At 36.1% G+C, this 23,547-nt stretch overlaps 3 protein-coding genes across 3 annotated transcripts; 1 reads left to right on the top strand and 2 right to left on the bottom strand.

Annotated features, from left to right (window-relative positions):
- The first annotated feature begins 9,570 nt into the window (after positions 1-9,570).
- Positions 9,571-14,452, top strand: BGAL8 (beta-galactosidase 8). Its single transcript, XM_079006704.1, has 17 exons — positions 9,571-10,005; positions 10,110-10,205; positions 10,482-10,594; positions 10,695-10,761; positions 10,852-10,944; positions 11,137-11,280; positions 11,374-11,568; positions 11,653-11,740; positions 11,821-11,939; positions 12,212-12,373; positions 12,592-12,794; positions 12,887-12,978; positions 13,052-13,161; positions 13,242-13,355; positions 13,416-13,511; positions 13,588-13,796; positions 13,897-14,452. The coding sequence occupies exons 1-17, from the start codon at positions 9,832-9,834 to the stop codon at positions 14,342-14,344; spliced, it is 2,523 nt and encodes an 840-aa protein (XP_078862830.1). The 5' UTR covers positions 9,571-9,831; the 3' UTR covers positions 14,345-14,452.
- LOC145058818 (uncharacterized) lies at positions 14,384-15,901 on the bottom strand. Its single transcript, XM_079006705.1, has 2 exons — positions 15,316-15,901; positions 14,384-15,226 (listed from the first exon to the last, which is right to left on the bottom strand). Exons 1-2 carry the CDS (start codon positions 15,773-15,775, stop codon positions 14,487-14,489), a joined length of 1,200 nt encoding a protein of 399 aa, XP_078862831.1. The 5' UTR covers positions 15,776-15,901; the 3' UTR covers positions 14,384-14,486.
- Positions 15,902-20,982: 5,081 nt separating this feature from the next.
- On the bottom strand, positions 20,983-22,619 carry LOC145059015 (uncharacterized). The gene is made up of 2 exons (XM_079006884.1): positions 21,962-22,619; positions 20,983-21,871 (listed from the first exon to the last, which is right to left on the bottom strand). The coding sequence occupies exons 1-2, from the start codon at positions 22,419-22,421 to the stop codon at positions 21,132-21,134; spliced, it is 1,200 nt and encodes a 399-aa protein (XP_078863010.1). The 5' UTR covers positions 22,422-22,619; the 3' UTR covers positions 20,983-21,131.
- Positions 22,620-23,547: the final 928 nt, after the last annotated feature.

The raw sequence follows: 23,547 nt of genomic DNA, 5'->3' as shown, positions 1-23,547 counted from the left end.
TGTTACTACGGTTTGAATTGTTGAAATTGTTTCCATTCTTGTTTGGGTTGTTAGTATTGAATTGCGCCATGACAGCTATCATGGCGGCTGTGACCGCGGCCTGAAATGTAGCGGAGTCTAGCTGCATAATTTGTGTCTCGCCCATTGGTTGGTTACCTCCTTGTGAAGACATGGTTATGTGGCATGACGAGAAACGATCTTGTGAGTAACGATGATCTTTGGTAGTTGTATTTCACCAATTTATATATACTTATAAATTCTACCCCTTGATGGACTATCCTGAATGTCTCTGGCAACATTCCTAAAGTGTATTCTATGGAAATGGGTATTGCACGAGTGTTATTTAAGCTAAGTTATACTGGTTTCCGAGAGTATCATGACCCGACTCCTATAGTGTTATCATAACCATCCATAAAGGAAGTCTATATAAATTAGACTTTTGAATTTGTAGCGACTACTCTTGAATGAATTTATGTGACATGGTTTACTGATACTAGTTGCAATAAAAGAGGCAATAAGCCTAACACATAGAGCGAGTAGTGCAATCACTAACTCACTAAGTTAAACTATTTTATTAGGTATTAGTGTGACGTATAAGGTGTTCTGTTTCTTCACTTGAATCGGGAGTGGTTTTCTTTGTGCTCTGCCCTTCCTACGTTCGCTCTAGTTCATTCTTGTGAAGATATGTTGCCTCTGGACACCCCTATGGTGTTCCGGTTCTCCGTAGGTGTATTGAGTCTTCGCTTCTTCTTGGTCCGGGATTTGTCACTGGTCTCAGTCACTTCATGATGGAGAGTCTGACTCTGAATGTCTAAGCGGACCCCACACACCTTCTCATGAGAGGGTAAGGTTCATCTATGATCACTCCGGTGCCTTCTTCTTCGGCTGATCTCTTCTCGGAATCCTTCTCATGAACCTCTTCTTGTTCCAGCTTGACTCCTTTGTCGACTGCTAACAATGAGTGGTTCCCTCTATCTATGTGGGTTGCGTGAAAATAGGAGTGTCTAAAGAATCTATGAGATTAATATAACATTTTTATCTTACGGGGTGATCCTTGCTGGTTCCTTCTATGATCCCGCAGTATATACAAATGTTATATAATTTAAGATTAAATAGACCTTCGAATAGGTGATCCTACTCTAAAACCACAACCAGACAAGGGATAGTAAGTAGAGCATAGATCAGAAATTCTAAGTCTATAAAGTCTCAATTATATAAAACCTTGGGAGTATACACTCCGAAATTATAGACCTACCAGTAGGGGTCTTTTAATTTTCACATAAGTTATTTATAGTGCCTAAAATACTCATATAGTATTTTAAATTTACATTCTATTCTAGAAATCATTTGTATATAGAGTTAGGCAAGTTTTAAGTCTGTTCCAACACCATACCACTCCCAAACACAATTTGGCCGTATCTTAAATAAATATAGTTGATCAGACTATAATGATCCCATATATGATTACATAACTGTCCAGCTTTGACCGTAGCGTCTAACATTTAAATATTATTGTTTCGTTCTTCTTGTGATACTTGTCCTAATATGTGTGTGTGTGGGTGTATATATATATATATATATATGTACATATATATATATATATATATATATATACAGGTATGTATGCTTTTATAAAAATATTGTTATATTTTAAAAATATACTTTTACTCAGAGCACTTCGGCCCTATTGTATTTATAGTTGTATATCTTTTATAGGTTGATATACTTAGTTCACTATAAACAATGCTCTAGTACCAATCTGTCACACTCCCAAACCGGACCGGCGGAAACGTTCGGGGGCGGGGGACGTCATGTTCAGTATTACACCACATGCATCATAGTCATCAAAGTAACAACAACCATTGCATTAATATATAAAATGTTTATATTGTATTCGATTCACAAAAGATTGACTCCAAAAGTAAATAACAAAACAAAGACATGAAGCTACTATGCTCTATCTTCTGAATCTCTGAGCGTGTACCTGACTACTAGTTTCCTGAGAATACAAGTGATTTTGAAAGTGTATCAACATTTAAGTTGGTGAGTTCATAATTATTTTGTTATAAAAGTTATATTCTTTGTTCTTTGGAAAAGTTCGCCTGTTCCTCCAGAAAATCTGATATTCTCCTATGTAAAAATAGAAACCACAATAGTTCATTCTACACTTATTTAGTTTATACTACCTATATATAATCTAATGTCGAACGGATGGTTAAATGTGTGAATCTGCCCTAAGCCCACAACCAAATAAGGGACAGGAAGTAAGGCGAAAGTCGCACATTCCACCGTCTATCAGATATTATTTATATATAACTTTGAGGTATAAAGTAAGGAATTAGAGAATTAACCACTAAAGGTCCTTTATGTTATACTAGTTTGTTAACAAGTGTTGAACCTTGTGTAAAAAGATTATTAATTCCATGTAAAACGTTGTTTCCGGAATAATTGATATTGTTTTCGGAAAGTTCTAACGAAAGCTGGTTACCTTTAAAATAACGATGTTTACCATAGAAAATCCTAGTTTTTCTATAAAATTGATTTGTAGCATTACTCGTTCCAATATCTAAAAGAAAAAGCATAATTACTATACTCACATTAATGATATCTAGTTCTGTTGATAAGTTAAATTGGCTGAAGATGTGGTTGTTCTGGAAAAAGTATATTACTACGTAAATATATCATTTGTTATCGACTTGTGAGTTTTATGGTTATACTAATAGATACGACGTGTAACGGACGCCAATATCATTTATGACTTTGTCACCCGCAGACCTGCCGGTCCAACTGTAGCTAACAGTAAGGTGTGGGATTTTTGGTCCCATATAGATCTATACACAAACTCACTCTCTCCCTCAAGGAGACTCCGGACCATAAGGGTAGTCTTCGACTAATACATATGTAAGTACCCAAAGACGTGTCTCACAAACTAGATTAACGACTTTACAAGTAATAATGCAAAAAAACCCTTTTTATAAATAACAGGTAAGTTTATAAAAAGATCCTTTTGTTCCATAGACTATACTTATTGTAGTTTATAAGTTAATTTCCATGTTCTATTAAGTTTCATGTTTTAAATACATATTAATGGTAAGAAAGATATATAATAAGCAACTTATTTTAAATCACAACATTTCTTATGTTTTACTTGTATTCCCCCTAAAACATCAAAAATCTTGGAAAATTTGGGGTTATGAACTCACCTTATGTTAGAGATTCGATTGAAGATCTGATATAGGATGATAAGTTTCACGAGTGAAGTCCCAAAGCACAAACGAGTCCTAAATAACATATAATGATACATATAGGTATGAAATTAGTGAATCTAACCACAAAGGTGTTTAACAAACAACCTAGGATGAAGGAATAACTCACCAAAGGAGTGTTATAAGCAAGTTAGGAGGCTGAAAGGGAGTTCACAACTGGGCTAGATGTGTTCGCAAGCGTGAAGGGTTCACGACCCTTGAATGTTTGAAGGGTTCACAGCCAAAAAGATGTGAAGAACACTTGGAGATCTTGATGATTAGTGAGTGTTTAAAGGCCTTTCGTGGTATACCAGAGAGATGCAAAAGAAAAGGAGTTTTAAGGGAAGAAAAGGGTGTTCTTGAGTATGATACTTGAGAGAGAATGGGGGTGGTTCACGGCTAAGAAAGAAGAAATGAAGGATAAATGACTCAAACATATATATATATATATATATATATATATATACACACACACACACACACATAGGGTGAGTTAACGGCCTAAGGAGGGTTCACGGCCGTGAAGCTCACTTGATGAGGTTTATGGCCCAAATGCAATACTCCTAACTCGTTTCCTTAGTGGTTCACTTCCTAACACACAACCCGGACTTATACTAGGCTTAGAAACCCATAAATTTGACCTTCGGTTGTTGTGTTTGACTTTACAGGACAGAAATTTCAGGTTTTGACATAAAGAGATCGCCCTAAATCCCAGAATACACTAGCGAGTTTCATTTTTCGTAAAATTCTCCAAGATATGGTAGTGCATCTCAACATGACGAGTCGGCAGAAAGCGTTTTTCCGTTGCTTACATGCACCACATGCCAAAGATTTTCCCATAGCTATCTCTATAGATGGGTTTGGCCAACATATGTCTCCTGTGGAGTATCGTATTATCCTCAAATATCGTCTCATGATTCCAATATTCCCAATTCACGAGATATGTCATGTGTGTCGCAAGGCATGTTTGGACTCTTTTGGAGAGCTTGCAGTTCACTGTAAAGAACTCTCGGGGTTTAAATGCAGGCACGATATGGTTAAGGATGTTTTGTTTGGCATATTTAAGCATGACGGGGTGTCTGTTAAGAAATAGGCACCTGTTAATTTTTTGACCAACCCGACAGAAGGAAGGTTAACCCTCAGACCGGCTGACATTTTGATTTTTGGATGGGTCAGAGGGAAACACGCATGTGTGGACCTTACTGTGGTATCCCCAGCGAGAACCCGAAATCTTTTCTGTAATCAAATTCATCCAATAAAAGTCAGACTCGTTTGCGTTATCACTTCATTGTATTCAAGGTCGGTTTGAGAGTCTTTAAGCCTACTACACTCAAGGGTTGAATGTTGGGAAGCGTTATCTTGGAATCTGTAGTTTGGAATCGATCCTGGACCACCTTCAAAGGGAGTTCACGGGTGCAAACTAGGTTCACGGCCGTGAACCCATGCTTGGGCCGTGAAATACCCCCTATATATATGTGGTTCACACATTTTTCTCCTCGTTTCTTCAAGCTCTAGCTGTGAACATCCCCATTCTCTCTCAACTATCTTCAACTGTGAACACTCTTTAAGGCCTCAAAACGTAAGTATTCCATCCCTTACTTGTTCATACTTAGAAACCCCCCTGATTCTAGCCTTAATTCATCACTTTTCATCACCTTCAAGAGTTCACGGCCATGAATCCTTCTTCATGGGCCGTGAACCCTTCATAATGGGCCGAAAACCCTTCAAGTATTCATGTGTTCTTGGGCCGTGAACACATCTTGGGCCATGAACCCTTCATGTGTTCATGGGCCGTGAACAACTCTTGGGTCGTGAACCCATGGAGGTTTGGCCGTGAACACTTCCTTGTCCCTCATTCTTGATCCTAACACTTCATTGTGGGTGTTTCCTACATCCTAAGGGTGTTTCCTATGATTGTTAGTGGTTTTAGACACTAATTGTAGGCCTATACATGTTAATATATGCTTAAAAGGACCGTATTGTGCCCGGGATTTCTCTTACCATACCAAGCATCTCGTTGTTGTTATTCATCCAATCCACTCCTAATCAAGTGAGTTCATACCCCTATTTCTTTACAGTTTTAACGTTTTCAGGGGGGATACAAGCCAAACATCATTTATTTCGTGAAATTATACAAAACAGATTTCAAAACAATTAGAACTGATACAATTGACACATCCATAAAGTTTTCATACTTTTATCAAATATTCAGATTTTTTCATCCCTTTTGTATATTGCTGAGCATAAGGGAGGGTTTCAACACAAAACATAGAGGATTTCAATGTTTAACATGAATATATTATCAAACATATAAGCTATAATAGGTATAGTTTATGGAACAATGGACGTATCAACGTACAAACATAGATTCAATGTGATCAAACATATAACCTATATAAAGTATAGTTTATGAGACATATATTCAGCTAGTTATATTCAAGACTTCATTTTATTCTACATGTAATCATTAGTATAGCATTTTATGACTGAGCATTCTTCGCGTACTTACTAAGTACTAACAAAAGTACTGAGATTATAACCACAGTCTCCTCGCGGGAGAACGTGAGTTTGTGTATAGATCTATACGGGATTGATAATCCTGCACCATAATTGTTAGCTACAGTTAGGCCGGCAAGCCTGGGTGACAAAGTCATTTCGATTCCGACCCATGAAGAACGTCGTTCAGGCAATTCAATGGTCAAGTATAGTTATAACAACTCATAAATTTGGTACTAAAAATATACGATTAATGTATGAATGGTAATAACTTCACTTAATTTTATTATAAAGTAATAGAACTACCATACATATTAGAATTTTCATAGTTTTTCCGAACTCACTATACATACTGGTAATAGCCAGGGTTTTTCATGAAAAAGGAGATTTCACATTCAAAACAATAATGCACAACACATTTAATGGTAACTAGACATATGAATTAATACATTATGAGATTCAGTAACAAAATACACATGTTAGAAAATAATGGGTTTTCTTGGAAACATACAGATACATTCATTGATTCATTAACCAATTTTCCTATAAAAACATGCTTATGAACTCACCAGCTTTATGCTAATACTCTTTCAAAATTGATTGTATTCTCAGGAAATCAGTAGGCAGGTACCTCATACAGATTTTTGAGAAGACGGAGTGTATAGAGTCACGTCTTTTACTATTGTTATACTTTTGATGTATATAAATATGAAACAAACAGATGTAAATGTTTTTACTTAATCAATGTAATGGTTGTGTTTACTTTGATTATTATGATGCAATTATTGTGATACTACATATGACGTCCTCCACCCCCGAACGTTTCTGCCATTTCGGTTTGGGGGTGTAACATCCCCTCTTGTGGGCGTGAGGGCTGGGAGTTTCATGGTGGGACATGCTGCTTTAAAAGTTGCTACAGGAAAAATCACCAAACATGAGAAATCGTGTATGGAAAATCAACATGTGTTCATACCATTTGCATTTGATACGTTTGTTTTCCTCGCGTCGGATGCAGTAGAGCTCCTTAACAGAGTACAACGGATCATGCATAACAATGTTATATCCCCTAGATCTATGGATGTAGTCTCTAAAAGAATTAGCTTGTTACAAAAAGGCTTAACGGCACAACTTGTTGCCCGTTTGTCATCTCACTTGTTGTACGATGATAATTAAATTAATGAAGATATCCAGACACATACACACACACACACACACACACACACATATATATATATATATATATATATATATATATATATAGGGTTAGGTTATTTTATTTTCATTATCTATTGTGTGCATGTATGATTGATTTTGGACCTATCATTTTAATTATTTTAAGAAAGTAATTAATGTATATTACATTTTGAAGATATAATGAATATTAATTACATCTTTAGCATTTAATATGCATTAATTACTTTCTTAAAATAACTAAAATGATTGGTCCAGAATCAATTATACATACACACAATAGATAGTGAAAACATATAAACCTAACTCTTTCTCTCTCTCTCTCTCTCTCTCTATATATATATATATATATAGAGTTAGGTTCAAATGTTTTCACTATCTATTGTGTGCCCGTATGATTGATTCTGGACCAATCATTTTAGTTATTTTAAGAAAGTAATTAATGCATATTAAATGCTGAAGATGTAATTAATACCTATTATATCTTCAACATGTAATATGCATTAATTACTTTCTTAAAATAACTAAAATGATTGGTGCAGAATCAGTCATACGGGCACACAATAAATAATGAAAACAAAATAACCTAACCCTATATATATATATATATATATATATATATATATATATATATTTGTGTGTATGTATGTTGATACATGTCATTCTACATATAAAACATAAAATTTAAAATTTAATGATAAATTTACATACAAAGTTATATAAAACATTTTTAAGCATATACTCCATTAGGTTAAACCCTTGATTCCTCAGGCATCGAAAATTTGTGCCAAAAAAAAAAAAAAAAAAAAAAAAAAGCTTTAACAACAACCAACTACGAAGTGTCAAACGCCAAAATTGATCAATATTCCATTATTCCAAACGCCAAAATTGATCAATATTCCATTATTCCACGATAACTTCCCAAACCACAAACCACCTCGAATGTGGAAACATATCTTTTAGCTATCTTTTTATATTTAAATTATCACTAATAATCACTTTAATGTTGATGTATCGAAGTCACATCACGACCAATATATCATTTTATGAAACGCATATCCAAATCGTATTCTTGATAAGAATGTATTTATTGTTAACTGATTTGTCGGCCACATCTTCGTAATATAACTTGTGGTCATATATAGTATTAGCTTATGGTGCATAACATGGTAGGGTCTTATTTACCTTTTTTCCCAAATAAATCGTTGTGTTTCGCACATTGCACATGAATCATAAGTCATAGCCATATGGTTCGATAATCGATATACAACATCAAATTAGAGAGTAGTTGTTTCAATACCAATTTCAACACGCACCCACCCACCCACCTCAATCAATTGTTGCTTTAAAGGTGCAACCACCTTAAGGTAACCATATCACCTTTTTTTCATTTTTTTTTTTGTAAACAACTCCAATAATACATCTTATAAATATAAAAACTCTATGGTGTTAACGTTAATCAATAGCTGATAGATGCTTTTTTAATCATTGGAAATTAAATATAGCATTTAAAGATTTTAATTTAAACGATTTTATAAAAGGATGCATTTATATTTTCTAGGTAAAATTTAAAAAGTGTTTTAAAAACATATCAAAAGTTGATCGATATTAATTTGTTTATTAAAGGAGATTCTGAATTAACAACAATTAAATGTGATTAAACTAATTTTATTGGCAGATAGTTCATCGAATATCTATTGGTATGTGTGTGTCTACCCCTTTGTCCTCTTCGTCATGCCTATCTCTTAGCTTTTGTGACTTCTCTGAAGTATTTCTAAAAAAAAAAAAAAAAAAAAGTCGGTGTTCACACACATACACATACATACATATATGTGATATAATGTTTTTATTTTTTTTGTTTCCCATGATTTTATTCCGAGTATATCAATAATTCATTATTGAACTTAAATAATGATTCCAATGTCTGGGTATGGTTTTTCCTTTTGTATATAATATTCTCTATACAAATATCATATTTAATTTGATAAATTTCAATAAAAATATCAACCAAAAGTAAAGAACTTAATAAAGTTAATATTAAACCAGAATCAATTTCATAAATATCTACATGACAAGTACTACGTAAAATTTTAATTTTAATTTCTATAACCAAAAGAGTATGTTTATTAAAACCAAAGTAAATTACATTTTTGGTCACTGAAGCTAACCATCTTCTGAAATTTTAATAATCTTAATTTCTATAACCATATGAGTATGTTTATTAAAACTAAAGTAAATTACATTTTTGGTCACTGAAACTAACCATCATTGAAACTTTTAATCATAGTTTAAAGTTTTTCTAAAACTACAGGGATATAAATCGTTCACTAATCAAAGATTAGGGGGTTGAACATCATTTTAACAAAAAAATAGTGATCTTTTTGTAAATTCCAAAACAACGTTGTCTGCAGAGTCTGTATAATCTGTAATCTGTATAACGTTTCCGTGATTGCCACACTTTGTCCTTGTTCTCCGATCCTTATCGTATATTTCATCTCCCAAACAAAACCCTCCCAATCGTTGAAATGCGACGAATTTGTAGTCGCATTTTATAAAAATTTAAATATTTTTTTAATATATTTTTATTCAATTAATCAATTATATAATGTGGCGTCTCTCTTGCTTACTGACTAACAAACTGAGTTGTGTTTTCATCGAAGAAAATGACGATGACACGTGACTCATCGTAAAACGGTGGCGTGTCGTCTCCGACGAAAACCTTCAGTCTCTGTCTTTCTTCAATTTCATCTTTCACTTCACATTTCGCTTTGATTCTTTACTTAATATTGTATTTCCAGCAAAAGTAAGCCAAATGCTTTAAGAAAAAGAGCTTTTTGATGATGATTTAACCTAAAAAATTCACAAGAGTTTGATTAATTTGGGTTACGAAAAGGGAACGATGAGGAGAGTTTCCACAGAGTTTTTGATTGTTTCGTTTCTGGTGGTGGCGGCGGCGGCGGCGACGGTGGCGTCTGGTGTCAATGTGACGTATGATCACCGGGCATTGGTGATCGACGGCAAACGGCGGGTGTTGGTTTCCGGTTCTATTCATTACCCTCGAAGCACCCCTGACGTAATACTCCGTACACTCCACCGACACTTTCACACACACACACACACACATTCTCTGTTTCTCTTACTAAAAAATTTCAACTTTTTCTTTTTATTAAATTGCAGATGTGGCCAGGGTTAATTCAGAAATCGAAAGAAGGAGGACTTGATGTAATCGAAACCTACGTTTTCTGGAATTTGCATGAACCTGTTAAAAACCAGGTTATTTTTTGATCTTTACAAGAATCTTGGAACATGAATTCAAATCTTTCACATTTTTTGGAGGGGAATTTTTCTTGATGTTAAAGTGTTTATAACTCTAATTCAAGAAAGAAACTTCCTTTTTCGGGTTGAAGTTTCAAGATTTTCTTGAATCAGCCTATTTTGGATCAGAATCTAATCAAGATTATGCATTTATGTTGATGAAATTAAATGTATTTATATATAAAAAAGACCCAATTTCCATATTAATCCTGACAAAATTATGAACTTCAACAGTATGAATTTGAAGGAAGAAAAGATTTGGTTAAATTTGTGAAATTGGTGGCTGATGCTGGTCTTTATGTTCATCTTCGAATTGGTCCTTACGTTTGTGCAGAATGGAATTATGGGTTAGTTTTAATTTCCTTTTTTTTTTCAATATTTAATGATAAAAATAATCCAAATCTTGATGTTTATACTTTATACTCATTAATTTCTTTTTGCAAACAGTGGCTTTCCACTCTGGTTACATTTCATACCCGGAATTGTGCTTCGAACTGATAATGAGCCTTATAAGGTTTATTATTTACTTTCATTTTATATCAAAAGTTTTCGAATTTTTTCAACACGTTTTTGACTAAATTGAGTAAATTCACAAATGTTTTAGGCCGAAATGAAGCGATTTACAGCCAAAATAGTCAGCATGATGAAGGAGGAGAATCTTTATGCATCTCAAGGCGGGCCCATAATCTTATCTCAGGTTAGTTTACCTCAGCACGCTTAACTACAGAGTTCTGTCAGTCTGGTTTTTAGGCTGACACTTAACTACAGAGTTCTGTCAGTCTGGTTTTTAAGCTGACACATTCGACCCGTCCATTGGCTCTGATATTTCTCACAATTTTAAATACTCCAACATGAGTTTAATATTAATATTAAACTTTTTTTATTATAGATTGAGAATGAATATGGCAATATTGATAAAGACTATGGTCCGGCTGCACAAACTTATATCAAATGGGCCGCGAGTATGGCTACGTCTTTAGACACAGGAGTGCCATGGGTGATGTGTCAACAAAAAGATGCTCCGGATCCAATTGTAATACCATAAAAAAAATCTCTAATTATTAACTTAATGACTTTTGTTAATCAAGATTAACATGTGGTGTCACTTTCTTTTTTATGAACATAGATAGACACATGCAATGGGTTTTATTGTGATGGATACACTCCAAATTCTAATAATAAACCAACAATGTGGACCGAAAATTGGACCGGATGGTTTCTTTCGTTTGGTGGGGCCGTGCCTTATAGACCCGTGGAAGATATTGCTTTTTCGGTTGCACGATTTTACCAAAGAGGTGGAACGTTTCAAAATTATTACATGGTTAGTTTTATAAGTTTTTATACATTGGTTTTCACTTTTTGATTTTTTTTGTGTAGTTATTTTTATATATATGTCTATGTGTAGTACCATGGTGGAACGAATTTTGGGCGTTCTACTGGCGGACCGTTTATCGCAACAAGTTATGATTATGATGCTCCACTTGATGAATATGGTATGATGATTATTTCTTGATTTGTTAAAGGTTGTTTAATTGATTAAAAGTTGTTTTTTGATTTTTGTATTATGGTGTAGGAGCACCTAGACAACCTAAATGGGGTCATTTAAAAGAGTTACATAAGGCGATTAAGCTTTGTGAAGACGCGATGGTGGCAACCGATCCAACTACTACTTCTCTTGGCAACAATCTAGAGGTAAGTCCACTTTTCTTAGACCTCGTTTGTTACATATGACAAGACAGAACAGAACATTACAGTCTTATACATCTTTTGGCATGTATTTGACCGGAACTGGTACCAGTCATTTTTGATGTTTTGTACGTGCAAAAGATGTAAATGTTGTAAATGTTATCTAACAGTATACTACTTAGAAAGTATATCTAGTGTAAGAAATGCAACTTTATTGAACTAATGATGTGGTGGGACCCGTTGTACCTTTACTAACATAATTTTTTTTTGAACTTTAGGCTAGTGTGTATAAAACATCATCAACATGTGCTGCTTTTTTGGCAAATGTTGACACGAAAAATGATGCAACGGTGACCTTCAATGGCAATTCTTATCGCCTACCCGCTTGGTCTGTCAGCATCTTGCCCGATTGCAAGAATGTAGCGTTCAATACTGCAAAGGTTCGTATTCGTTTGACTTTTATAGTCAACCCTATCGTATATGAAATATCAAATTCATTTTTCATATGGGTTTTTTAATAAATTAGAAACCTAATACGATACAAATTTGTAGCATTTGTTACTATCTTTTATATAACTTACCAAATTCCCACAAAAATTCTAGAATTCATTAGAGTTTTGAAATTGAAATTGAAATTGAAGTTGGTCTATTTTGGCAGATAAACTCCATGGCTACAATACGAAGATTTGTAGCTAAAAAAAACGGAAACGAATTAATTGCTTCAGAAGAAATTTCGTCTGATTGGAGTTATGTTAGTGAGCCTATTGGGATTTCGAGTAATAATGCATTTAAAAAACCGGGATTAGTGGAGCAAATCAACACAACAGCGGATCAAAGTGATTATTTGTGGTATTCAATAAGGTATAAATCAACACAACTTTTTATTTTTTTTAAAAAGTTAAATATTATTTTTATTATTAGAATCTAAATTATTTTCTATGGTTATCTTGTAGTGCTGAAAGTGAAGGTGACGAGTCTCAAACAGTTCTACATGTGAAATCACTCGGCCATGTTCTTCATTTGTTCGTTAACGGTCAACTCGCAGGTTTGACCAAGTAACAAAAAAAAAAAAAAAAAAAAATCGGTTATTTTTCTTGATGATTTTTTTTATATTGTAGGTAGTGCAATTGGTAATGCTAATAACCCTACTGTTTCCAAGGATATTCCTATTACACTCAAACCAGGAATAAACAAACTCGATCTGCTTAGTTTGACCGTGGGACTCAAGGTTTGACTTTTGTAAATTTCATTGATTTTGATTAGTAACAATGACATACAAGAAGGGTATTTATGTAATTTCAATTACAGAACTACGGTGCGTTTTTTGATACAACGGGTGCGGGTATAACCGGTCCGGTTGAGCTTGAAGGGTTAAAGAACGGTTCAACTATTGACCTTTCATCAATGCGGTGGACATATCAGGTAGACATAAAATGACGATTTTACCCTTTTGACTATAGTTTCTAACATATTGACATTTAGGTTGGACTTAAAGGAGAAGGACTAGGGCTACACACGGGTGGTTCGTCACTTTGGGTGTCCGGGGTGCCTAAAAGTCAACCTTTGACTTGGTACAAGGTAATATCATAGTTTTTATAGAACAACCATTTAATTTATCTTCATACTCAATAGTTAATATCATATGTGAAAACAGACAAGCTTTGATGCTCCTTCGGGTGATGATCCAATTGCAATAGATTTAAGTGGAATGGGGAAAGGTGAATTGTGGGTGAATGGAGAAAGTATCGGGCGCTATTGGCCAGCTTATATTGCTCCAAATAGTGGTTGTTCGGATTGTAGTTATAAAGGGTCGTATAATTCAAATAAATGCCTCAAAGGTTGTGGAAAACCCTCGCAAAAGCTGTAAGTGAAGTTTCTTTTTAGGTTAATTACAAAAATGACCAAAATCCTACTTTGTATTTTAACAAAAATGATTTTTTATCTCATTGGTATAATCTTGTAGGTATCATGTCCCTCGATCATGGTTAAAATCAAGTGGGAATGTTATGGTGTTATTTGAAGAAATCAGTGGTGACCCTACAAAAATATCTTTCACAACACAAGTGTTACAAAGTTTATGTTCCCATGTGTCCGAATCACACCCATCTTCTATCGAATCATGGAGTCAAGAAAAGTCAAGGAGAAAACGGAAACAAGAACCAAAAGTTTCCCTAGAATGCCCTCACCCTAATCAAGTCATCTCCTCTATAAAGTTTGCTAGCTTTGGAACACCTCAAGGGCAATGTGGTAATTTTAGACATGGCGAATGCAAGAGTGATAATGCACTTTCGATCCTACAAAATGCTTGCCTTGGGTTCAAGACTTGTAGTGTTGGAGTTTCGACTGTTACTTTTGGTGATCCTTGTGTAAATGTAGTTAAAAGTTTAGCTGTAGAAGCATCGTGTGAATGAAAAACACGAATATAATTATAATTATAAAATTATAAATCATAGAATAAAACCGTTTTTATTTTGTATTATAATAAAATTCAAGGAGTCGAGAGCCTTAATTTATGACCATTATTGATATATTACAAGGAATTACGATAATTGATTAGTATTGAGATATTCCGGTGGCGGGAGGGGCAGATTCGTAATTTGACTGAAACATGCAGAGTTTGCAACGGGGTGAAGTTAAAGACGGAGTTTCGTATTTGTCTTCTCCACCCATTAATGGCATCGCGATCCCTCTCTTCACTGGGCTAACATACCCTGGTCTGTAGGTTTTTCCCAAAATGCCCTCGACGTTGTCTGAGAGATTTGAGAATCGGAACTGTGTCTCGAAATGGGCAAAAGTGTCATTTGATGGTAACTGGTAGTTGTGAGCTTTTTCGTCTTCTTTGGTCACCGGAACAGCTTTCATGTCGATTTCAACCAGCCCGCCGACTGTAACTCTAACAGTGTTGGTGTCGTCGGTTCTTTCCACCGCCACTCCTCTTACTCCGGTGTTGGTTTTCCATTCTGCGTCTCCGGTGAAGGGGATGTTGACTTGTTGACCGTTGAATTTTACGAGAAGTACGTCGACGGAGTCGTCCCATTGTTGTACTTTCTTAGCTGAGAGGACGAGGGTGTCGGTGTCGAACATGATGGAGACGGACTGGACCCATGTGTAGTCACGTTTCCGGCCATTTGGGCGGTTTCCGATGAAGTGGGCGTTGATTTGGAGGTTGGTGTCGGAGACAAGAGCGAAATCGCGTCCTTTTCCGCCATGGAAGTAGAACATGACTCCGTCACCTCCGACGAACCTTGGATCGTAGCATAGAGAGCCATACCCGTTACATTGTGGCCTCCTCCCTGTTATTCAATTGCAAATTAGTTAAAAAGAAGAGTGTAGATGATTAAGAATTCAAAGAAGCATTTTGTCAAACAGGTGGAGTACATACATTTGCAAGTAGCTTCACACTTGCTACCACAATGGATGAAGCAACCTTTGTTCTTCTTGTTCTTCTTGGGCTTCCTCTCCGGGCACTCGGCCGGACAGGTTAGTGTCTTCTTATTACAAGCTCCTTTCGATTTACATTTCGCCCGTTCGCATCCTGTTTTTGGGTCTGGTGTCTCGTCGTCGTAGTTCGTGGTATCGTCGTCGACAGGAGAAGGCTTTGGTTTCTGCTCCTTGGGTGCCGGTGCTGGTTTTGGTTTCTCCTCCTCCTTCGGCGGTTCCGGCTTTGATTTCTCCTCCGTAGGGACCGGGGCTGCCGCTGGTTTCTGGTCTTTAGGTGCAGGTACCGGTGCCGGAGTCTTCTTATTGTCTTCAGGCTTGTTGTGATCATCGGCTCGGACCGAGGTAGCTCCGATGGAGACGAGTACGAGTAGGAAAGCCACCAGAATTAGCGCCTTCCCCATATTCAAACCTCTCTGTGTTTTTCCTTTCTAGTTTTTGTGGTGTTATCTTTCTTCGAAAGGATGGTGATTGAGATGGTTTGGGGAAGAGGAAGGGAAGCCATTTTTATAGGCGGATAAAGCAGCCGGTGAAAGCCATAGCCATGGAGTTCGCACCAATTCATGTCAACTGGATTTCCTTCGCTCCGAAAAAAAACTTACAGCCATGAGGACGACGAGATGCTTCCATTGTCGAAGAAACCTTTTGACTTTTTGGTTACTTTCTATTCATATCTCAAATGACTTTTTGATAGTATACACAAAGGAATCATTTCTATTTCGGATAAAAAAATCCAACAAGTTTCTTAATTTAGGGTTAATTGAATAAATACTAGATACTTCCATTTTTCTTCATCAATTCATTAAGTGATTACAAAATTGTTGCATAATTTGATAAAGTCTATGTTTGTTTGTACATTGTTAGCTGAAATTGATTTTATATGAAAAACTTTTTGAATATTGAAAAGCAAAATGACGTTTTAGCTGAAGATATAAAAATAACATAAAAACATCTTTAGAAAATTATATTTTTTTATAATTAATTAAGTGTTAATTTGGAAAAAAAAAATTAAAAATATTTTGAAAAACTAATCTAAGTAGTTTTTAAAAAGGTAGTTTGTTAACTATGATTCTCCGCAAACAACCAAAAAAGAATATGTTGATCATAACGTGAATGAAAATAAAAGCATATTTGAGTGGGTTCACATCGGTTGGCATCTAAGGAGTAAGGAGTTTTGCTTAACCATGCATTCATGCACTTCTTTTGGGCGGTTCGTTAGGACTCTAGGTTTTAAAATATAGTTGCTCTTTTAATTACCTTCCTGAATAAATAATATAATAAGATATTATTATTACATATTACCTAATTAACAAAATACAATAAAATGGAGGGATATTTAAAATCATTAGGAATGAAGTAATAACACGAAATGACCAACTTTTTAATTCATAAAAATGACTACAAAGTCTGAAACAGTGCTCCTGGAAAACTATTGAGACATGACATAAAGTCATTCAAAATATGATATGTTTGAGTAAAATGTACATTTCGGATCGATTCTTCGTAATGCCGGTATGTCTTTCATTATGGATTCGTATTTCAGATAAGAATTCAAAGATTTATTTTCTCTTTTTATAGGTTTAGGGTTTTACTATCAATTCATGTACACCATTTTGTTTGTAACACCTCAAATTTCAAACAACTTTTTTTTTTTCATTTTTAATTCACCAAACATTATTCATAAATCCAAACATATCATAGTATCCCAAAATCCACAAGACATCATAAGCCGACGAATGTGTACAATCATGTCTCCACCTTCTCGAAATCTACATAAGTACCCGAAACACATTTAAATCAACACTGTAAACACGAATTTAGTGAGTTCCCCAAAATACCACATACACAAATAATTAGCCTCTCATGACTATATCTCGATAATGACCCTCTGGTCACGTATCTCGGTGAAGACCCTCCGGTCTCACGTCTCGGTATGGACCATCTGGTCATAACTCATTATGTACACTGAATAAAATAAACAACATAAGTCACAAAGACAGAATGCATAATAACACATATCTCAATATAAGCAAATAAGACCATCTGGTCAATAATACGAATAAGACCCTCCAGTCAATAACACGACTAAGACCCTATGGTCACACATATGACTAGGTGTCTAGTAAGTAGCAAGGAGTGATTTCAAGGACGAAATCCAGTTTAAGTGGGGGGGAGTTGTAACATTTGGTTTCAAGAAGCTTCTAATTTTGAGAATTATGGACATTAATGGATTAAGTTAGGCCCTGGACTTCAAAGGGTTGGGTTCTAGGCCCATTTAGGAGTTAATTATATATATATATATATATATATATATATATATATATATATATATATATATAGGTTGTGCGAGTTGATCTTTCGATTTGTACTTTAAAGCCTAAGGGTATAATGGTAAAAGTGATGGTGCGGGCCTTTTATCGAATCAAGGATTCTAGTTCGGAAGGTTTTGAGTCAAAGAGACTTTATAGGATTATAGGGTTTCTCATTACCTTTCCGAGCATATAAAGAACACCAAAAACGGATTGGGACATGGGAGTTATGACCATTAGAAGTTAGGAGGGTTTTGGGTTTAAGCTAGTATGTTGGGCGTACTAGGCTTAAGTTATCGCAAAGTTTCTTCCTCGTACATAGAGCGTACATGGAGTACGTTGGGCGTACGTCAATCAGGGTTAAACCCTAATTTTTTGGGTATTGGACCCTATTTAAAGACCTTATCTTATTGCAAACCATTCTTACCTTCAGCCTCCATCTTCTCTAACCCAAAATTCGAAACCCTAGCCCCATTTAAAAGATTATTGAGCCTTTGAGTGATTTTGGTGTCTTTTTGGTGCATTTGGGAGAAGAAGAACTCATTAGAGGAGTGTTGGTTAGCTAGGAGGTTGAAGATCCAGAACTCTCTTCTACTTTGCAAGCTTTTGGAGGTATAAAGTTTCGACCTTGATGGTTCTTTCATGTAGATCTATTTTTGGGTTATGATTTGTCACCTTTTGGTCCCATGATTTTGGTTCTTTTGAGTAAAAGCTATTGCAGAGCTTAAGGGTGTCATTTCTTGTTTGATTCGAGGTTTATGTAGCATAAAAGTTAGATCTTGATGGTTGTGGTACAACCATGCATGATTTTTTAGCCATTAAGTGTTAGTAAGAAGTTAGGGTTTGGTTTTGGACACCATTAAACCATGCAAAGTCATAAAGTTGGAAATTTATGACTTAAGATGCCCCTTAGAGTTAGATATGTGAATTGGATGTTTTGGTCTTTAAGCATTAAGAGCTTAAAGTTGAGTTTGGGTAGCTGGGTAGTACATCGGGCATACCCTCCTGGTATGCTGCGGATAACGGGTTTCAACGCGTTACTTTCTCTTCGATTAAGCAATACGTTGGGCGTATTGGGGTGGTACGCGGGGTGTACTCATCAGAATCAATATGGGCCATTTTTGGGCCTTGGGTCCTTTGGGTTTTGGGCCATGGATTGTTGGGTTGGATATGGGTAGGGTAAAATGGTCTTTTACCATTAGTATGATATATTAAGAGTTGGAACTTGATTTTGGGTTATTACCCTAATTTTTTAGTAGGGGTGATTTTGGATATGTTTAGTGTGAAGAGCCCAGTAGCAGCAGCGAGTGTGTGTTTCAGTTATCTCGGATTTGAGGTGAGTCTCCTCACTGTACCTGTAGGTCAAAGGCACCAGTGTCGGACCACTAGGATATGTTATGTAGGATGCTAGTTGTTTTTGTGATTTTTGCATTGTATGATGTGTTGGGGCTAATGGCATGCATGTAGGACTGGGGCCAACTGCATGAGAGGTTTGGGCCCATTGTATGTTGGGTTGTGCCCATTGTATGATGGGATAGGCCCAATTTTATGTTAGGGTGGCCCCTTAACTAGGAAGGGCTACGCCCATTATTATGGGTTGGGCCAAATGACCCCATGATATGTATGGTATGTGGTATTTTGAGGAACTCACTAAGCTTTGTGCTTACGGTTTCATGTTTATGGTTTCAGGTACTTCCAGTATGAAAAGGAAGGGCCCGATGTGACTGCACAACATCCCCCAGAGTTTATTTCGCATTTGATTAGTCATGATTTTTGCTCTGATGTTTAAATACTATTTTTCATCTTGAATGATTTTGGGAACAGAATGTGGTATGAATTAATGTTTTAAAATTGAAAAAATTTCCTAGGATTTTACAGATGTTACAGACGTACATGGCGAACATAGGGGAATTATACGACCGAGTTGGACACCACAATATTCGCATTGATTTGGTGGAACACATCTTGAATGCTCAATTGAATCCCATTGTTGTTGATTTTGAATATAAGTTTTTCGACAATACAAATGAGGAAGCAGACATGTTTGCAGATGATTCGGGTGAGGATTATGATGACGTTGCGAGCGACGATGATTAGACGTAACATACTATTCTACTATTTTTCAATTATGTTTCTAATTTGGTATGCATTTTTTTAATTAATGAAGTACTTTCCTTTTATTAATTTTATATAATTATATTTATTAAAATACATTTTATTTAATAAATAAAAGAAAATGAAAAGTGTGGTAAGGTGTGGTACTACACCTACCAATTTTGTAGGTTAAGGGTAAATGATGTGATGCTGACATTACATGCGAAAAGTATGGTAATATGTGGTATAACACCTACCAATTTAATTGGTATAATCTTGTAAGTACCTGTACCTCGATCACGCTGACAACCTAGTGGAAATCTAATTGTGTTGTTTGAAGAAATTGGTGGTGTCCCTACAAAAATATCTTTCATAACACAAATGTTTCAAAGTTTATGTTTACATATAGGATTGTAAACGAACTGAAAGTTCAACAAACTATTTATGAACCATTCGTCGGGAAGTTCGTTTATGTTTGTTTTTTTAAAATAAATGAATGAACATGAACATAAATTCTTGTTCATTTAGTTAAATGAACGAACATGAACAATTGTCCCTTTTTGTTCATTTATGTTCGTAAACATTTGTTTATATTGTTAGTTTAAGTTTATTTATGTTAATGTATATTCAATTGTAATTAATATATTATATGTTTGTTTATGTTCATATATGTCCAATCGTGTTTGTTTATCTTTGTTCGTTAATATTCGTCTAGCATGTTCACGAATATAAACAAGCGAACACGAACAAAGTAATTTGTTAAATGAACGAACCTAAACAAGATAACTCGTTCGTCTATCTATTTGTGTTCATTTATTTGTTTGGCTAACTTAAACGAACGGACATAAACAAGTTCTACTTCATGTTCGTTCGGTTCGTTTACAACCCTACTCACATGTGTCCGAATCACACCCATTGTCCATCAAAGCATGGAGTCAGGATAAGTCAACAAGAAAACGGAAACAAGAAACAAAGTTTTCTTAGAATGCCCTCACCCTAATCAAGTCATCTCTTCTATAAAGTTTTGCTAGCTTTGGAACACCGCAATGTAGTAATTTTACACATGGCGAATGCAAGAGTGCTAATGCCCTTCCAATGCTACAAAATGCTTGCCTTGGGTTCAAGACTTGTAGTTTTGGAGTTTCGACTGTTACTTTTGGTGATCCTTGTGTAAATGTAGTTAAAAGTTTAGCTGTAGAAGCATCGTGTGAATGAAAAACACGAATATAATTATAATTATAAATCATACAATAAAAGTTTAAAACCATTTTATTTTGGTAATAAAGAAATTCAAGAGCCATAATTTTATGACCTTTATTTGACAAATTTCAAGAAATTACAACAATTGATTTGTAATTTAGTATTGGAATAAACCGGTAGCAGGAGGGGCAGACTCGTAATTTGACTGAAACATGCAGAGTTTGCAACGAGGTGAAGTTAAAGACGAAGTTTCGTATTTGTCTTCTCCACCCATTAATGGCATCGCGATCCCTCTCTTCACTGGGCTAACATACCCTGGTCTGTAGGTTTTTCCCAAAATGCCCTCGACGTTGTCTGAGAGATTTGAGAATCTGAACTGTGTCTCAAAATGGGCAAAAGCGTCATTTGATGGTAACTGGTAGTTGTGAGCTTTGTCGTCTTCTTTGGTCACCGGAACAGCTTTCATGTCGATTTCAACCAGTCCGCCGACTGTAACTCTAACAGTGTTGGTGTCGTCGGTTCTTTCCACAGCCACTTCTCTTACTCCGGTGTTGATTTTCCATTCTGCGTCTCCGGTGAACGGGATGTTGACTTGTTGACCGTTCCATTTTACGAGAAGCACATCGACGGAGTCGTCCCATTGTTGTACTTTCTTGGCGGAGAGGACGAGGTTGTCGGTGTCGAACATGATGGAGATCGACTGGACCCATGTGTAGTCACGTTTCCGGCCATTCGGTCGGTTTCCGATGAAGTGGGCGTTGATTTGGAGGTTGGTGTCGGAGACGAGAGCGAAATCACGTCCTTTGCCGCCATGGAAGTAGAACATGACTCCATCGCCACCGACGAACCTTGGATCGTAACACAGAGAGCCATATCCGTTACATTGTGGCCTCCTCCCTGTTATTCAATTGCAAATTAGTTAAAAAGAAAGAGTGTAGATGATTAGGAATTCAAAGAAGCATTTTGTCGAACAGGTGGAGTACATACATTTGCAAATAGCTTCACACTTGCTACCACAATTTATGAAGCACCCTTTGTTCTTCTTGTTCTTTTTTGGCTTCCTCTCCGGGCACTCGGCCGGACAAGTTAGTGTCTTCTTTTTACAAGCCCCGTTCGATTTACACTTAGCCCGTTCGCATCCTGTTTTTGGGTCTGGTGCCTCGTCGTCGTAGTTCGTGGTATCGTCGTCGACAGGAGAAGGCTTTGGTTTCTCCTCCTTGGGAGCCGGTGCTGGTTTTGGTTTCTCCTCCTTGGGGGCCGGAGCCGGCGCTGGTTTCTCCTCCTTGGGGGCCGGGGCTGGCGCTGGTTTCTGGTATTTGGTTTCCGGTGCCGGTGCAGCCGGAGTCTTCTTAGTGTCGTCAGGCTTGTTATCATCAGCTCCAACCGTGGTTGCTCCGATAGAGACGAGTATGAGTAGGAAAGCCACCAAAATGAATGACTTCCCCATGTTCAAACGATATGGATGATCTTCCTTTCTAGTTTTTTTGGTCGAAGATGGAAAGGATGATTGAGATGGTTTAGGGAAATGGAAGGGAAGCCATTTTTATAGGCGGATAAAGCAGTCGTTGAAAGCCATAGCCATGGAGTTCGCACCAATTCATGTCAACTGGAGTAAACTGGATTTCCTTCGCTCCGAAAAAGAGACATACAAGCATGACGACGATGAGACGCTTCCTCTTCAATTGTCATACAGACATACCTTTTGACTTTGTGATTACTTTCTATTTATAAACACAATGGAATCAATTTGGTTTCGAGTAAAAAGACCAATAAGTTTCTAGTTTTTTATTTTTCTTTTTAGAGAAAATAAAAATAAATATAAATAAATAATAATAAAGCCCAAATAAAATAGTTGGAACAGGGAAAATAACTTAGGAGGGTAACTACCTCTTATCTGTGTTCACATATTGACAACTTCTTCTTTTTTGTACATAATAAAGCAAATAACTTGTTTTAACTGTTTAAATTACACCAATATTACCGGCTAATACATGTTTTAACTGGTAACTCAAAGCGAAAATGACTTAGGATGCTAATTACCTCTTATCCGTGTTCACATATTGACAATTTCTTATTTTTTGTACATAAGAAAGCAACTAACTTGTTTTAACTGTGTAACATCCCAAAAATCATGACCAAAAATTTCGTTTTTAATTTAATACTAAAACCATAAATGTCAAACCATTAATTTAATACTCCGGCATCGGGCCCCGCTCGGTATACAGATCTGTCTCTCTTAGGCCCCGCCTGTCTCCGGGCCCCGCCTGCTAAATACATACAATCATATAACATGTTAACACATAAAGAAACATACTCTACTGTATCCTTGTCCTAAGAAACATACTCTGTTAATAATGAGATACAGAACTTCGTCCGTACTCAGCTAGTTCTAGCCAGGGCTTCAGCAGTGCAAGGTGAGTCTCCTCACTGTGTGAATGGGTTTAAGGCCACAATGCCAGCCCATGTAGTCTATGAGTAGGAAGACCCAGGGGTTAGCCCTAGGCATTGTATGCTAGTATGTTATTCCAGACCAAGGTCTGATGTCGGGCCGGTGCCCGAGTAATGTTTACATG

The sequence above is a fragment of the Lactuca serriola genome, chromosome 6, assembly GCF_051521515.1.
Source record: "Lactuca serriola cultivar US96UC23 chromosome 6, Lser_US96UC23_V15, whole genome shotgun sequence".
Lineage (NCBI taxonomy): Eukaryota > Viridiplantae > Streptophyta > Magnoliopsida > Asterales > Asteraceae > Lactuca > Lactuca serriola.
The sequence above is the reverse complement of the archived record's forward strand: the minus strand, read 5'-3'. Positions and strand labels throughout refer to the sequence as shown.

Bases quoted from the DNA above. Each gene is read 5' to 3' on its own strand.
- LOC145059015 (XM_079006884.1), bottom strand. From the start codon at position 22,421: ATGGGGAAGTCATTCATTTTGGTGGCTTTCCTACTCATACTCGTCTCT. The intron at 21,872-21,961 runs GTATGTACTCCA...ATTGAATAACAG, and splicing joins GTGTGAAGCTATTTGCAAAT to GGAGGAGGCCACAATGTAAC.
- LOC145058818 (XM_079006705.1), bottom strand. From the start codon at position 15,775: ATGGGGAAGGCGCTAATTCTGGTGGCTTTCCTACTCGTACTCGTCTCC. The intron at 15,227-15,315 runs GTATGTACTCCA...ATTGAATAACAG, and splicing joins GTGTGAAGCTACTTGCAAAT to GGAGGAGGCCACAATGTAAC.
- BGAL8 (XM_079006704.1), top strand. From the start codon at position 9,832: ATGAGGAGAGTTTCCACAGAGTTTTTGATTGTTTCGTTTCTGGTGGTG. The intron at 12,795-12,886 runs GTATAAATCAAC...GTTATCTTGTAG, and splicing joins TATTTGTGGTATTCAATAAG to TGCTGAAAGTGAAGGTGACG. The intron at 13,512-13,587 runs GTAATATCATAG...ATGTGAAAACAG, and splicing joins AACCTTTGACTTGGTACAAG to ACAAGCTTTGATGCTCCTTC.